General features: G+C 41.0%; 1 protein-coding gene and 1 long non-coding RNA gene across 2 annotated transcripts; one reads left to right on the plus strand and one right to left on the minus strand.

Annotated features, from left to right (window-relative positions):
- Positions 1 to 4,269: 4,269 nt before the first annotated feature.
- On the minus strand, positions 4,270 to 9,520 carry LOC109478145. The gene is made up of 8 exons (XM_019779634.1): positions 9,401 to 9,520; positions 8,670 to 8,877; positions 8,016 to 8,215; positions 7,533 to 7,647; positions 7,004 to 7,159; positions 6,413 to 6,483; positions 6,065 to 6,143; positions 4,270 to 5,744 (listed from the first exon to the last, which is right to left on the minus strand). Exons 1-8 carry the CDS (start codon positions 9,497 to 9,499, stop codon positions 4,381 to 4,383), a joined length of 2,292 nt encoding a protein of 763 aa, XP_019635193.1. The 5' UTR covers positions 9,500 to 9,520; the 3' UTR covers positions 4,270 to 4,380.
- Positions 9,521 to 13,760: 4,240 nt separating this feature from the next.
- Positions 13,761 to 15,717, plus strand: LOC109478058. Its single transcript, XR_002140704.1, has 3 exons — positions 13,761 to 13,939; positions 14,964 to 15,189; positions 15,369 to 15,717. It is a non-coding gene; the product is annotated as an uncharacterized LOC109478058 (long non-coding RNA).
- The last annotated feature ends 1,298 nt before the right edge of the window (positions 15,718 to 17,015 follow it).

Below are 17,015 nucleotides of genomic sequence, written 5' to 3' on the forward strand. Positions count from 1 at the left end.
GAAGTGACATGAGATTGGGTCCCCTAGCGCCTTGTTCTGGAACTGCAGGAGCATTTGTTGAAAAAAATTTGAAGGACGATAACTCAAGATCCGGTTGACGTATTGTCATGATTTTTGGCATGTATGTAGTTGAAGTGATGCTTGACATAATCAGATGGCAATTATGCAAATCAGGAGCTAATTTGCATAATTAATGAGGAAATTCTATAAATCTGCTTTGTTCGATAATAGAACTATTAAACACTTGTGACATCTACTTGAGAACGAGAAAAACATCTGAGGATATAGATTATGTAAATGAGAACCTAATTTGCATAATTAATGGCAAATTCTTATAATTCCATAGTTGTCACTGCTGCACCCAATTTCATACTTGCCACATTTGGAAGTAAAGTGAAGTGAAGATCAATAAACATAATTTATTCAAATCATGACCTCATTTGCATAATTTATGAGGAAGTGCTATAATAGCCTTTTTGTTATGATAAGGCTGTCATTGGATGGAGAATATGATCAACTGATATAATCCATGCAAATGAGGCTCTTATTTACAAAATAAATGATTAAAATTGTATAATTTGTCACCCGCAAGAGTTAACACCATTTGGCGAAGGTATGAGATCGTGGAACTCTTGTTTGAGTTTTGTATTCATTGAGTATTTCAATTGATGTGAAAAAGTTATAATGGAGTTTTCTTTTCAATTAACAGTACTTTTTTTAGAGATTATTCATTTTCATTTACACTAAAATAGCAGAGAAATGAACAAAAAAGCTCCATATTCAGCCGCCCGTACAAGCCGTACTAGGAATGTTTGCCTCAAATTGAACATATGCAAGAGTAAAACGGTTCTTTCCCAATCATTCCGTATAATTAAGGTAGTCTGAGTGAGCCCCAAGGTCAAGAACAAGAGCAAGGGAGACCTGAAGTAAAACCCCCATAAGAGCCCATCGCGTTTCGCAAGTCGCGAAATGCCGAAATCTGGGAATGAGCGAGGCTTCTTTACCGAGATACGGCCCTTTTCTGAACGGGTGCTCCAAAACGGGGGTATGATAGGGGATGAATATCCGCTTTTCCAATTTTAGAAAAATGAAACTTTTTACGTGTTTCGGGGCCCTAGGTCTAAGAGTATACTTCCTATAGTGTCTATTATATTCCCTCTTAATTCCTTCATCTGAAGTTTCTTTATTCCGGAGTTATTCGTAAAAATGTGATTTTGCGATCAGCTGATCGCTTGCAGAAGTGGTCACAATCTTTGCAGAAGTGGAGTTTTTGCTGTTAAAGACATTACCATATGAATGAAAACCAAGCAGATGTCTTTGGGGAAGACTGGCCGAATGAAAGCGTTGTTCATGTTTTTAGCAGCCTGGAATGATAGACTAGGCGTACTTTTAAGGCTTGACGTGTTTTCTGCAGTTACAAACAGGCTAGAAAACGATACAGATGCTCCAAAAACAAGCGCGAAATGCTGAAATAGGATTCTTGTATCTGCTTGAAGATTACAAATACGGCCTTCAAGCAGATGTCGGGGTAACTGTTTTCTGAGTGACAGCCGGGCTTCTCTGGCGGTTTCTTGCCCGTTGTAACCCTACAAATAGTTGAGATAAAGTCCAAAGTTGTCAAAAACAAACAGACGATGTTCAGAAATATCTTAAATCTACACATTACGCACAAGGTATGAAAAATCCGAATGTAGGTGGCGCTTCGATGGGCGGACATGGTGTGACATGCGCTCTCTCCGCGCTGCCTGTAAATCGTTCGTTTTTAGGTCAACTGGTGTCTCAAATGTAATTCTAAATGTACGTAAAGGTGTCCTGTCCTACTTAAGAGTGCTTTCGCCGGCATTAAAACTTGTTTCTTGTATATTTCACCTTTTCCAAGTCGGTACTACATACCCTATTATAGCCTTAACTGCAGTACCGCTCCCGGTCGCAACTAGAAAATGCACAAAGGAGACCGCAAAATTGCCAAATCTCGGTCTTTTCGGGAATGGGGAAAGGGCGAAAGACTCGCAAAGGGGTTTTCAGTTTTGAAGCCTATTTGACCTTGAACTCGTAACTATGACCACCTAAAATGAAGGATCACAATATTCAAGACTGTTAGCAATGAGGTATTGGGCCATAAATTATGTTTCCCTTCCGTTTTAGTAATAAAGGTGGCCGAGTGCATATCTCTTACAAATTAACACGTTCTAAAGGGCTTCAACACCCCAATTCCAATCCTATTGTGTGAAACAACTTGACAGTGAACAGATGCAACGGTGTTAATATCTGTTTATCGGTCAATAGATCCAATTTTCCTTTGAAAATGTTATAAGGCGTGATTAGGACATAACTGTGCAATATAACCTTGGACGCTAGGAGGAGCCCATTGGATAGCCCAGTGGGATTTTGTTAACCGAACCACTATGTGTGTGTGCGTTTCTACATACTTGTGGTCAGCATAACTTAAGAAGGCCTTTATGGATTGTAATGATATTTAATATGCTGGTAGGTCTTGGGAAGACAAAGGTCAAGATCAAATGCGGGCTTCCTGGTAGCTGACCTTGGTACTGAAGCAGAACTTCCGTTTATTATCTTTTGTTCTGCACATGCTGTGGCCTTGATTTTTTGGTGGCTGATAGATTTTCATGTCAGTTACAAGTGGTGTGTGTTTGGTCCACCTAGCAGCTTGTTCTGGAACTATAGGGGAGTTACCAGTGAAATTTTTCAAGGCAGATAAATAAAGAAAGGAATGACGAATTTTCATGATTTTATGCATAATGTACTTCTTAGGGCACAACCTATCATCTAAAGAAATGAGCACATAATCAAACGAGCACACAGAGTGATATTCAAATCTGGATTTTATTACATGTATGACAAAAATTCAACAACTTGCATATCTGTTGTATTAAGTGTGCTGTAATACTGCATAGCATCATTTTGTAAAAATTGTGCGGTATTGTGTTATTGGCTTACCGTATGTTACAATGAGTGTAACCCTTGGTAAACAAAAATTACATCAAACTACTCTTCAGCTGTCTTCTAAAGCATTACATATACATACAAAATATATCATTCATCAGATTTCAACATTTTTTTACAAAGAATACAAATGACAGGAGAAAAATACAAACTGCATCTTGTTGTACATTATTTTCAGACAAAACATTTACATTGATTTACATTCCATGTGTGGAATAATTACTTTGTACATAGCTTACATGAGTTTGAACACTTTGTGTTCTTTTATCAAACAATATTCACTGAATCATACATCACACTTTCTGTAAGAAAACACAAATTTGACTTTGTTTACTGAATTCGCAGTGAACATTAATTTTTATACACACTATCTACTTTAAAATTTTCAAGATGTTTTGAAAATATACAGGACTTTCATGATACACTTACATACTGAGCTTAATGACACAAGCACTACTGATATGACATTTTATGTCAAAATACTTTATGCTTAATTTTATGTAAAGTAATACCTTTACATCCAACAGGTTACTTTTTCTTCAATCTAATCACTTACGTCCTTAAAATGTTGATGGTGATATTCTTCTGCATAGAAAGAATTATTGTAATTTGATACCATAACTCTTGGTGATGATAGTGAAGAAACACTGGGCACATATTTGGTCCAGCAGCTTTGCAGCGTACAAGTTCTCAAAAAACTAACAATAACCTGAGTATCAAATCTGATAATAGGACCAACCACAAAGGATTTTAATAGGCCTGAGAATTAAAGACCATAAGGCAGCAATAACACTGAAGTACAACTATTTTACAGTGAACGAAAAAATACACTCTTCTGATATGTTTAGGAACATCGAATCTTCTGTCACCAGCTAATCCAAATAAATCCCATGCATGGCAGCCGGTTTGGAACCTGGCAACACTGCTTGTAATAGTCTGTTCTTTTGAGAACCAGATATCATCCATCCATTAAGTCACGATATGATATGTCATTAGGATACTAGATAGAAATAGAACAGTGTTTGCAGCATTTATTCACATATCTGACAAATAATCTCATAACGACTATTGCATTGCAGTGGCTGGCTGTTACTTCACATTCCCTCACACATCAGTATTAGCAGATATGTCATATGACATACGTGTACATCATAACATGTACATGTATTTGTAGTCTTAAAGATATCGAAAAATAAAACACATCTTATTTTAAAGTTATTAAATGCCACAAGAAAAACTTTGTAGCTTTTTCTCTAACCTAGTATCTGATTTTGGTCTCGAGAGTAAAATGAGCCAACGTGAATGTGTTTTCTAGTTCAATCACATCCTTCTGTCCCACACAGGATGGAGAGATTACAATGTAAGTACTGAGTAAAAGCTATGCAGCTTTTGCCTGGCCGTCTGCACTACCCAGCCCTACTGCAGCGGTGTCACATCCAGCTTCCACACAGACAGGGGCTTGTTGGCGTAGTGAACACCTGCAGTTCTCCCACCCAACGCTACCACACTGGTCACACCCATACACGGCATGAACGCGCTGGCAACTTCTGAGTCATCGTAAGCCGAAGTTGGAGTAAAACCAGAGGTTGAAGGAAGTCGGGATGTAAGAGAGTCTTTTGATAAGGAGTCCCTATCACTTGCAGCAGAAGAGGTGACTGTCAAAGAGGAAGATGACGAACTCAGTGGCAGGGAAATGCTGTTGTTGAACCCCTGATTTTCACTTGAAGAAGAAACGTTTGTTGCTGTCAGTCTGTGTACCGGAACTTTCCTCCTCTCGTTGTGGCTTGTCGGTTCCTTAGAACTTTGCGTGAATCCATAAGAGTTTAGCTTGCCGAGTGAGCCAGTCCTAGAGTCATTCAAATCCTGTCTGTTGCTATGGAGATCTTGCCTGTTGCCATAGGAATCACGCCTGTTGCCATGGGAAGCTCTGCTGCCATGGTAACGACTGAACTCTGCATCCAAGGCCGCGGAGTCCTCCAAGTCCTCAAGCTGAAGGTCTTCCAAACTCTGCTGAATTTCGGCGCCGACGAAAGCTGCATTTTCTATCCCGACCTTTTCGTGTTTCAGCGTTTTTCTCTTCCTGTTCACGATCCCATCGGGAAAGCTCTGTGAGTTCTTCATGCTAGGCACTAGTAGGTTCCTTTCGCTGCTGCCGCTGTCTGGACACTCGTCTACAATAATCTCCGGAGTGGCGGAAAACTGCAGCCTGCTGCTAATCTGGATGGACTCCACAGAGCTTGTCCGGATGAACCCTGGTATGGAGGCCTTACCCTGTCCACCGGCATCACCCTTACCCTGTTCCTGCACGACATCTCCCAGCATACCCTTAGACGGGGTGCAAGCTTTCTCAGTCTCTTCCATCCTTAAATCCTTTCTAGAATCAACATCCTCGTGTCCTGAATTTTCCTTGGCCTGCCAGATGTTTTGAGTCTGAATATCGATGTTGGAATTGTCGCTACACCAGCCTACGGGGCTCATACGATGTAGATTTGCGTCCCCCTCATCAAGCCTTTGTGGAGAGATGTCGCGTTTTCTGCCATTTGGGAAAACCGGATGGATCCTGTTCCTGAACCGTTTTTCCTCCACAGAAGCCGGAGACGTCCGTGGTCGGTGGTCGTCGGGCGTCGGCCCCACGTGGTCGAGGAAGAACGGAACGGACCACGTGCGGGTGGCGGGGGTGGCAGCCTGGAGGTTGAAGGTCACCAGGGAGGTGAAGGTCAGCTGCGTACGGGGGGACGGCCACATCCTGTTGATGATGATCTTGTCCCAGGTCTGGTTAGCTGTAGAAACAATCAATCTATCAATCCATCAATCAGTCAATCAATCAATCAATCAAGCAATCAAGCAAGCAAGCAAGCAAGCAGGGTAGCATAGCTCTTGCCTAAGGAACCCAATCCTTGACCGACTCCAGTTGTTTCACATGGTGCCCAGTTCCTCCAACTTGCTACATAATCTAGTCCAACAACGCAGGGTGTCTGTTTCAGGACCATGGTGACAGCTGTTTGGTCTACCTGGTCATTGACCTTATGTGTTTGCAGAAGAAGAAACTGAGCAGCAAAGGTAATCCTAAATATCCCTCAGAAAGAAAAAAGAAACCCACCAAAGCTGAACCTCCACATGTCCTGCCTGAGTGTGCCTGTGCTGTCCTGACCTCCAAACACCAGCATACAGTGGGCAGCCTAGAGGGAGACAACAGGGGTAAGTGTACAAACCTGTCTATGAGGGTCATTTCTGTTCAAAAATATTATCAAACTCTCGTTTACTCCACAACCACCTACAAATGAACTTCCAAGGAACCCTTTGGACATGTCACCAGAGTTAGCACCAAATGGCTGCTGCTCTAGACCCTTGCAATTCAGCCCCACCAGATGTAAGCTCCTCACAATTCAACCCTTAGCTGTGAAAAGTGTAGTCGGCCCACCCAATAACAAAAAAAAATATCACCCACCTTCACTGCGCTGTGTCCGCTGAGCTCGGGTGGCCCCGACCTGAACCGTACACGACTCCACGCACGTTTCTCTGTCAAGAAAAGGGGAAGCCATCAGTCAATGTGAAACCTGAGGGCTTAGCTCAAAATGGGGATTTTTTATGGTCAAAGTTATGAACATTTGTCTTCAACCACCTGTTGATTCTAAACTATGAAACGACTAGGGGCGAGTAGAAACACAAAGTCCCTTGGCTGCTGGGAACTGAACCCGGGCCGCCAGCTCACAAACCCAATGCCCCAACCACCAGGCCAAAAGGTCTGGACCTGTTAGACAGGTCAGTTATTGGCACTTGAACCCCACTGTAACAATTATGTAGCGTAGCCTCACTGACTTGAAGATAAGAAATTTGGGACAAATTTTCATTGTACATGACTTTTTTTTTTAATTTACTTCATATTCACCACAAAACAAGGCTCTCAAATGTTTTGGGTCCTGAACTAGACAGTGAGGACAGATGCTTGTTGGCCTTAGACTTAATATTTTTTGTAAATTATGACGATAGATGCTTTTATTCATAGTACAGAATTTCTATTTAAAAACAGGTCTCTTACCAAAGTTCCACTTCCAGAGGTCACCTAGAGGGTGAAGGTTGTTCAACCCTCCGTACACCCACATGTTGCCATCATGCACCACTGCGGAGTGAGAGTGTCTGGGAAGGGGCGCCGGGTTCGTCTGGCCGTCCGAGCTGAGGTGCCAGTGCCCATTCTCTGTTCATGATTGAAAGATACAAGTTTAACACATTATTTGTGATTGAAAAATATAACGTTAACAAACACACACTACTTGTGAAGACTGTGTAACAGTGACAAAAACACTCAAGCTGCTCATCAAAGAATAGCTCAAGATTACGTAATATTACTAGTATCATCTTTGGGTATTTTCTTTGTCTTGAGCTTAATTTGGACACTGCATGTTAGATATATTAGATTGTTAGAATCATATATTGAAATGTCCAGGAATGGTCGTTAGAAAAATAGCTGCAGATGTACCAGTGACATCACATGAATATACTCTTAGACTAGAAAATGATGTTTGTTCAGTCTGTTGTTGTGTGTATCAGTTGTTGACATGTTTCCTTACCAAACACAAACGTCCACAGTTCGCCTGACGACCCCTTCAGGTCAATGTAGCCGCCATAGATGTGCATAGAATTGTGGGATATCACAGCCGTGTGGCAGCGACGACCAATGGGGATCTAGAATCACGGAAGGACAGAAAAACTTCAACTTGACAACCTTCTAAAGGTACGTACTTGTATTGAAGCTTCATTGAAATCACAATCAAAGGAAATTGTGTATGGATCAGTAGAAATTTTACAGCTTTGAATACCTGTACATATATCCAGAAAGCACTGCGCAGCTCATGAATGCAGTTTCTTGCATAATTTTTTTTCACCATTCAACAGTAATTTGGGACGGATTAGGCAAAATTTGCATAAGTACTGTAGCAAAGTTCCGCTATATGACGGTCATAATGCCTATAAGGGGCAATCTAAATAGAGAGATTTTGAATTGCCCCAAATGTGTCTGTTTGTCTCATTTGGGCACCTGTAGTGTTACCCACCTTGACTTCCGACTCAGGCTGGTGGTTTCTCCAGCTCCCGGCCTGGATGTTGTAGATCCACAGCGGCATCTCGCTGTCATCGCTGCAGCCCAGCGAGCCGCCGAACAGGTACAGCCGACCCTTGTACGCCACCATGGAATGTTCCTGCAGCAGTGACGGGGCCTCACCCTGTGATGGCAGGCTGGACCACTGGTTGGTTCCTGCAGATAAAAAAGAGAAAATTTCCGTCATGTATTGTGCATAGAGCTTTGGCAGAATGTCTGGCTTGAGGGCGTACTTGCATATTATAATGCTGGCATCCTGCCTATAGTGTTCAAATCTTGTGTCTGCAACAGGCAAAATTCTGATGCAATGTTGACGAAACATGCAACAAACAAAGAAAACAAACAAAAAACTGCAAAAACACTCAGGGTTTCGTATTGTGTTTGACCCTTAAAGCTAATGTGCAGATGTTTTCTGTCTTTGACCTTTACCACCTCTATCACAATAACCTCTGTATCTACACCTGTAAAGCGCATAACACTCTAAAAAAAGCATCCAGTCAACAGGTAAAACTGAATTTTCATGTATAAATAAATAAAAGCACACACAATTTGGAACGACAACCATTGAACATGGAAGCTAAAATAGACAACCAGTTATTATAGGACTTACGTAGGTCACACTGCCATAGATCCTTCCGTGTGGCCCTGACGTCCCGTCCTCCATACAGAAACAGGCTTCCATCATGCACACAGGTCGCATGCTTGCTCCTGTTGCAAGGAGCCTCCTCATTGGTTGGCACCTCTGACCAATGGTAGGACAGCTTGGTGCCACCTGTTGCCTTTGCAGAGGGATTGGCAGCGACATCTGTTTCTGGGTCCTGGGAATATGATCAAACAAGTTGTGAAAGTAGAATAATTACCAGGTGGATAAGGTACTTTTAGACATCATGAACTCACCTTTTAGACACACTTCTTAGTCTTAGACTTGAGATTTTTTTTAATATACCAATGTTTTGTAAATTGGTCTACAATTCAGTTGTTTTTAACTGCGAAGAACCAATAAATCCATCTTGAATCTTGAATCTTAGACATTCATATACATTCAAGAATATGAAAAGCAAGAGAGCAACCAGCTGTCAGCCATGTTTGTTCACGTTTTGATATTTTGTGGTGGTGCCTCGTGTAGATTGTTTAAGTGCCAACCATAAATGTAAAAAATGTGAGATTATTTCACAAATAAGTTCAAAACTGGAAGTAAATTACGTTCACGTGTCTGAATATTTTCCCAATGAAAATATTTCAATTCTAGGTGCAAAAATGTCACATAAATTGCCCCTTTTATAAATACATCAAGTTCAATCTACTTGATGTGGCCCAGTCCGAGCAGCACACCTGTCTCACCTGTGTGATGAGGATGTCCTCCTCTGCCTCCTCCTTGCCTGTGGTCCTGAGTCTGGCCAGGATGGAGCGCCGTCCTGAGTCTTCTCTCTCCAGCTTCATCTCACTGGGCTGCTAGCTGGGCCTGGAGGGGAGAAACATCGGGAAAACTGAACTATAAGACTAGTACACTGTATGATCACAACTAGAGTACAACGACCTCACACCGATGTTAACAGAATTCTCCTGTTTTTCAGGTACATACATGTAGGTACGAGTGCAACAAATAGTAGGCCATGGTGAACTCTTGAACACCTTGTTGTCTGTAACTAGGGTGTACATGTATATACTACATGTAAACATAAAGCAACCTGATACAGCAGTCTCTCTATATTGGTCCATTTCTTAGACTAAGACACCACACATTAAACATAGTTAAACCTCTTATTTGATAAGAGAGATCAAATCTGCTCCTCCTACCTAACCACAAACAGGTGTTACTTTGTTGTTTACATGGATTTGTCCCTACTAAACAGTCCAGTAACATGACACTGTATGAAAAGATCACATAACAAATTGATCATAAATCGACTAGGTATGGTCATCAAAGAAACTAAACATAGAAACCCTTGCATCGATTCCAGCTCGGTATTATCAGAGACACGATTTAAAGATGGATATAAGATATTATCTTTCTTTAATAAAGTTTTATGTATCAAGCTATCGGGTGTTCCTCTAGCCAAAAGTTTGCTACCATATAAAGTTACAGGGTGTGGTTTTGGGGGTGTGGCTACGAGAAAAGTTTGATATGTTTACCCAATTGATTTTAGATTGGATGGTAATATCAATACCAATATATGATTGCATGTGATATGATATAATTCTTTTTCATTTATAAAAACATTTATTCCAGCTGACAGCTAGGCTAAAAGCAAATTGTTCCTAGCCCTTAGAAACCTCTAACATGTAAGTCTAAGAACAGTAATATGAATTGTAAAGGCCCAGGAGCCATGCCAAAGCCAGGCTAAGGCCAGTGATATCCCTTTCAGCGTGTTCTGCTTGACTTCCCTCTTCACCATAGCCGTTAAACCATCCATCACATTTCACATCAGCCAACCGCGGAGTCTGTTTACGTTTGTTTGTTTGGAGTCGCCGTGGCGACGGTTCTTGTGAGGACACCTGAACCACTCCTGTCTTCCCGCGGTCGTTGCGCGCTATTTGTTCCGCTGCGCTGAGGCAGGTGTACAGCATATAAACCCGAGTAAGAGTACACAGTGCTGAAAGGTTTATAGTGGGTATGGAAGACAGCTGACTAGGATTTTGCCGGGAAACATTATAAATGTTAACCTAGCTCCTTGGTGAAGGTAATAACAAAGAATAAAAACAAAGTTATGTGGACAGAATTATTATACATAATTTCTGGACAAATAAATTGTAAAAAAAATGCATGTTTCTATGCAGCTTCATACCTGGTTTCAGGATCCATGATTTCATTGTCTAATTCTAATGCAATAATAACATTTTGGACCACCTGCAATTATTGCAGACTGTTTTAATTTTTCTAAAGCTTCAAATTGCCTTCAATGGCTTGATCACAAATTCTAGTTTTAATGGGCCCTTTAGCTGTGCTGTGCACACTGGTGTGTCTGAAATAAACTGGGCATACAGGCTACTCAAACTGACTCTAACTGCAAAACAATGAGTCAAACAAGTCTATTACTGACCCCCTACTGTGTAAAAGGTGAGGTAATTATGTGGGAGACTGTCAATAACCAGTCATTGTGAAGTATTCAAAATGTCACTTGAGAAGATGAATGGATAAGATCAGCATCTGCCACTTCTAATTAAGAGATACCTCAATGAACAGGCATGTCATTAAAACAAGTTTATCTTCTTCAGTGAACTTTGACCCAGTGCTGACATAACAGGTGTAGAAAAATCATATCTACAGCTATTGGGGCAGATATTAGCTGATGAAGACCGAGAGATTCAGTTGAAAATTCCAATGATCCAATTCCAATTTTAGTTGTAGAACAGTTTAGCTTTCATTATGGGTCTATGGTTACCTGTCGGCTGGGTGCTTAGGCTGTATTGCATCCAAGTTTCTGTATGATCCAGTTTTTATAGTCTTGAGAGAAATCTGAGAACCATTAACTTAAATTAGTGTGGCCTAATCTAATCAATAGCCTCCAAATTTCTATTTCAGTAACTTTTTTTCCAGACAAAATTATTTTGCAGTTGTCTATAATTTGCAAATTTGGTAAAGTCACTAATAAAGCAAGCTCATGACTGCTGACTCTGAGGCCAAGCAAAGAACTCTGCCCTTCACTGAATGGCACTCAACAAGTTGAAGTACTTACTGTAAATTTCTTTGTATAAACTATGACCCAATTCTTAAGGAGGTGCAAAAGAATCTATTATAATGCCAATGGCTGTTCATATATCATGATGAGGTCAATTTGAATGTGCTTTTCCAACATACAATGTATGTTAAGTACCTGAAGCATTTTTCAGGAGTGAGCAGTGCCATTGTGAATTTTTCACCCATGAAAGTCATTATGTGTTGAAGCCCCTAAAGAGGTGGAAATTATATAATTATATGTGTAAAGTATTTCTCTATGCTGTGGGACACAGGTTAACCCTTTGTGGCGTATTGCTCATTTCCAAGCAGCTGTTACAAAATGTGATAACGAATGAGAAGCCAATGTTGGCTAAACTCCTCAATGGACTGTAAATTAAACTGAACTGTTATGTACTGTTTTGATTTTAGAGCAGTCTCACCTTTAACGATTCTGCACAATAATGCTGTTTTTAGTGTCCTTGATGTTAAACCACCACGCTATATTTATAGTATGGAAAGCCATGTCGACAATTATTGAACGTTACTTGTACATATACTCTTGTATATGTACTATTATATTAGCCTACAGTGTTATTTTTACTGAGTATGTGGAATGTAAAATTCAGTGCAATTCAGTGTATACTGCTAGGCCGGTTTGTCCCGTGTTCTACCATTTACTACTAGTACATGTATTCTGAATGCCCTATTTTCTGAAGGTCCTTAAGTAGGGCCTTAAGCCTTCTTAAAAAAACTACAGTTCTTCCAAAGGATTATCCTCATCAAATATTTACACATCGGATTCCGTTGATCCTCTTTGATATTCTTACATGGATAATCTTCTGACAGAAAATCTGCCACCTTTAAGTCATCCACAGTTAAAGGTAGATTCAGTGGTATTAAGATTCAATGGTCTTTTGTTGAAAATGTGAAAAACTGCAAAATTCAACCAGAATATAGACCTAGGGACCAGCTTACGTCAATTATTGCATTACACGTTACAATACTTTCAAACATTAAGCAGGATTGGATATATTTTAAATGCCACTGTTATTGTGCAATAGCTCTGATAACCTGACACCTGGGCAATGTAAACACTTTTGACATAATAGTTACCTAACAAAAAACACCTAACACATAGTATGTACACCCTACTTAGAATTGGGGAAAACCCAAGAATTTTTTTGTAGCCACATATACCTATATATAGATATAACGTTTAATATGGTTGGACAAAAGATGTGATCATGTTGAGAAACGCAAATGGAACACATCAAAACATGTTTTAACATCTGTGTAGGTGAATTGCCAAAATTAAGATTTGCATAAATGAATTTCCAAATCTACTGCAGATAGTGTTCCAATCCTAAATATTGTTTCTCTAGAAAAAACCTTGGAATTGCTGCTTGAAGGCACAGTATGCAGTATTCAAGTAAAAACACCTTGAAAATCGAACACAGTCAGCAATCCAGAAACACGCCCCTTCAAGAGGTCTTCTTTGCCAGTTTATACCAAGAAAATGTAGCTTTTGGCCACTAAACTAGTAATAGACACTTACCATGGACAAGGAGAGGTTGAAATGATCATTCTGGTGTCCAACAGACAGCAGCTAGTGGAGAAAATTATCTCGATTTGGTAATTTTCCGTTGTTTTGTCCATGGCGAAGCCATGTTGTTTATAGAACGATGACGCAAAATCTCGGGGTAGGAAGAGTCTACACCGACTATTTAACGTGGGGAGGTTCCGTACCACTCTTTGTATTAAGTACGAAAGAAGCAAACGTTTACGATCAACTTTATCAAGTTACAAAGTAAACTATTATAATTTAATATATCAAATGACATAATCTATCACTATGTGTGAATATGTGTATAAATTGTGAAATAATTTTAAACGCTGCGACCCCGCCAAAAAGTGGTACGTACCACGCGAGGTCACCACGTGTCATCGGAGGATGCCTGTTACCTGGTTGCCATGGAGACGTTGAATGGGGGCGGGGATTGGGTGACGTGTATGCTGACCTCTCGGGCGAAATAGATACTCGATCGGTCGGTCATATAAGGCCATATAAGAATGTAATCAATTAAGGGATCCAAACTTCAGTCAAATGCTCCTTGGCGACTGCGAAAAGATGAGAGCGAATTTTGAAGACTTACTTTAAGAAGAAGAGAGAAAAACCCGTGGCTCTTGGCAGAATGGGGAGAAGAAATCTACGCTTGATAAAGGTGAGAATTATTCAATGAAAACGATACGTTTAGGATCGAAGAAAATATAATGATGTAACAGTTGACCGAACGCCAAGTGGCTAACCGATGTCAGAGAACAATTGTATAGATCTGGACTTGTTGAGTTTAATGGTATTTTCAATTTCTTCTTCGAAAGCAGCATAGTCGAAAACGAATTTGAAATGATCCATCTTTAGTAGATCTGGTGGGTTTTTGACTTCGTTCTCATTAACCTTCATCGAAAGAACATCGCAAACTCTCTAATGTGCGATGGCGATATGCTAAAAACAGGGTGTTTAAGGAGTAAAGATATAGGACGAAAAATATTTCGGTACATTCTGTATGTCGACAAACAAAAATCTATTGTAAGGATAACCATTGCACGAATCTCTATGTGTTCCAGTAGGCCAGTGACCTGTGCAGTATTCAAAGAAAAAGAACCCAGGTCAATGAACTGACGGTCGTACAGGCTAAATGGTGACCCATGCCATTTGGGACGTTACATTAAAGGCATCCACTACAACTTTAGGGCGGCAATGCAAAATATCCTGGATTTACTGCTATTTTTCTGCTCATTTTCGTTATCATTTCATAATTGACTTTGCGTATCCTATTTTACTTCCCGAAATCGCTCTGGTTGCCTTTACTGTAAACGCAACGTCCTTTGCCACATGTAGTATGAAGGCTCTCCGCCTGGGCCAAGAAAACGGCAAAAATTAAGGAGTTTTGCATTGACAGTCTGGCTTATTAAAGGTGTAGTCACCTTCGCTGAACGTATTTTTAACCAAGGTAAGGATCGTATGTATTCCGCGTAATGGATCGTATGTATTCCGTAAAATTCGTATGTTTCTAGTAATTGATCGTATGCATTCCGTAAACTTCGTATGTTTCTAGTAAGGATCCTATATGTATTCCGTAAACTTCGTATGTTTCCTAGTACAATCGTATGAATCCCGTAAAATTCTGATAAATTCTTTGGCACCCCTGGATTTTGCCATGATATGTCAGAATCAACCGTCCACAGGGATTTCCCCAGCCTCTCCGTCACAAGACAACTGGAGCCAGGACCGTCCCTTGATTTGTTATTGCTGCGGTATATGCATGAAGGACGCCATCTTCTTCAGAGACCATCGGCTCTCCCTGAATATGGATGGCCGGGCACGATACCGACTTCTGGTGAACTTTGACCCACCATTGGTGCCCGTCAGTTCTACTGAAGAAAGCGACGCTTCGGTTGAACTTAGCTGTTGGTGAATCTTCCTATTTTATTGTCTGTATCTGTATAGCCGGTATAACCGCCTTTCGGAGTAACACATCAGTAACGAAAGTTCAATACTAAAGAACATGTACAATTCTAGTCAGGCAAATTTAATATTTGCAAAAATACATAACTTATGTATGTAACACGATCTTCCTTCTCACCAATCAGTTTTGTGGAGGATGTACAAGTACATGCAGGCATGTGGTAGCGGGCATGATGGCGTTCAAGGCATCCAAAGCGTACCAGATGCGTACTATGTCAACACTACCCAGGCACTTTTGCCGTCAAGTTCACAAAGATACCAAAGCCCAAAGCGATACTATAAGAAATCTTCTCAGACCAGACCATTCCAACCTTTACACGCCCATTTCCAGCCGCGCCGATGCAGGATCCAACCCTGGGGTGTGGACTGTTGGAAATGGCACGGAGAAGTTTTGTCGCAGTGTCACTTTGGGCTTTGGTAGAAGCAGTTCGCAGCGATGCTCAACCAGATGTCTAGACGTCCGTCTGTTGTCTTCATCCCTGCCATACTGTGATACTAGTAGCTAGCAGCTTGCTTGCCGGGACATCCACCGTGGCCCACTGTCTCCAAAACAATTGGTTCAGTTTTAAGGTAAGTGAAGCTTTCTTTTTTCAGAAAGCTTTAGTACCTTTGAGTTTGGAATTTATATCAAAGTATTTGTATCATCATAGAAATCATAGCCTGGGTTCCAGACCCATAGAACACCGAACACAAAATATCTCAGTGAGCCAGGTTCACTGAGATATTTTGTGTTCAGTGTGCTATGGGTCTGGAACCCACGCTAACAAATCAAAGAACTCTTAGAACTCATAGAAATCTTAGAACCAAACTGTCCTAAACTACAAGGCTTTGTGGTGTATCTTCAAGGGACCAAAGCGATTCATACCACTGTGAGAGAGACAGATATCAATTAAGGTCGAATTTCTTCATCCTTTAGCTGGTGATCAGGCGTTTTAAAGCCAGTAGTATATTGTTACCGACCAGAACACGTAGACAGTCGACCCCAAAACATCGCACCTCTGCTTGAGGACGACCTGCGTTCTGGTCTCGCACGCAAGCGGCGTCTGGTTAATCTCCAAGCAGATGTATGGTGCCTGCTGGTTTTGCCGAAACAGGCTGGTCATTTATTTTCGTCTGCCTGGAAAATTATAATAAAATAAAGGTACTTCTCATGTAACTTGTTTTTGGACTACTAGCATTTTAAACGCTTCAAGTATGAAGTGGCGGTAAAATTCAATATCGACATCAGGCAGATTTCCTAATCCAGATTTTCTTGCCGACCTGCAATGGTCTAGTCTCCACTAGACTCCTTTGCAGGCTAACTAAAAAGTAGAAATCGGCCTAAAAAGAATATAGCTGGCCAGGGGTAGCCTCTACCAGGCACCGCGGATCGCTGGAAAAATAGTAGAAATTGGCTGAAATAAAGGGATAGTATACCAGAGAAGTGGGTCGCAAATTGGAGAGCTTCTATGGCCCTGGATCTTCTCTGGTATACTATCCCTTTATTTCAGCCAATTTCTACTATTTTTCCAGCGATCCGCGGTGCCTGGTAGAGGCTAGGCCAGGGGAGTTTGCCGGCTAAAGAGGGTTTGCGGGCAAACTGAACCCTCTATAGCCGACCAAAGCCCTCGGCCTACAGAGCTACCTAGCTACATTACTTTTAGGCCGATTCCTACTCTTTATCCAGCCTGCAGTAGAGTCTGGTGGAGACTAGATCTGGTGATTGATAGACAACTACTAGTATCCCCGGTTCTCTTCATGGTTGGGTGGGTTAGCGTCACATCCGGGACCCG

This window comes from Branchiostoma belcheri, unplaced genomic scaffold, assembly GCF_001625305.1.
Source record: "Branchiostoma belcheri isolate BF01 breed outbred unplaced genomic scaffold, Haploidv18h27 scaffold42, whole genome shotgun sequence".
Lineage (NCBI taxonomy): Eukaryota > Metazoa > Chordata > Leptocardii > Amphioxiformes > Branchiostomatidae > Branchiostoma > Branchiostoma belcheri.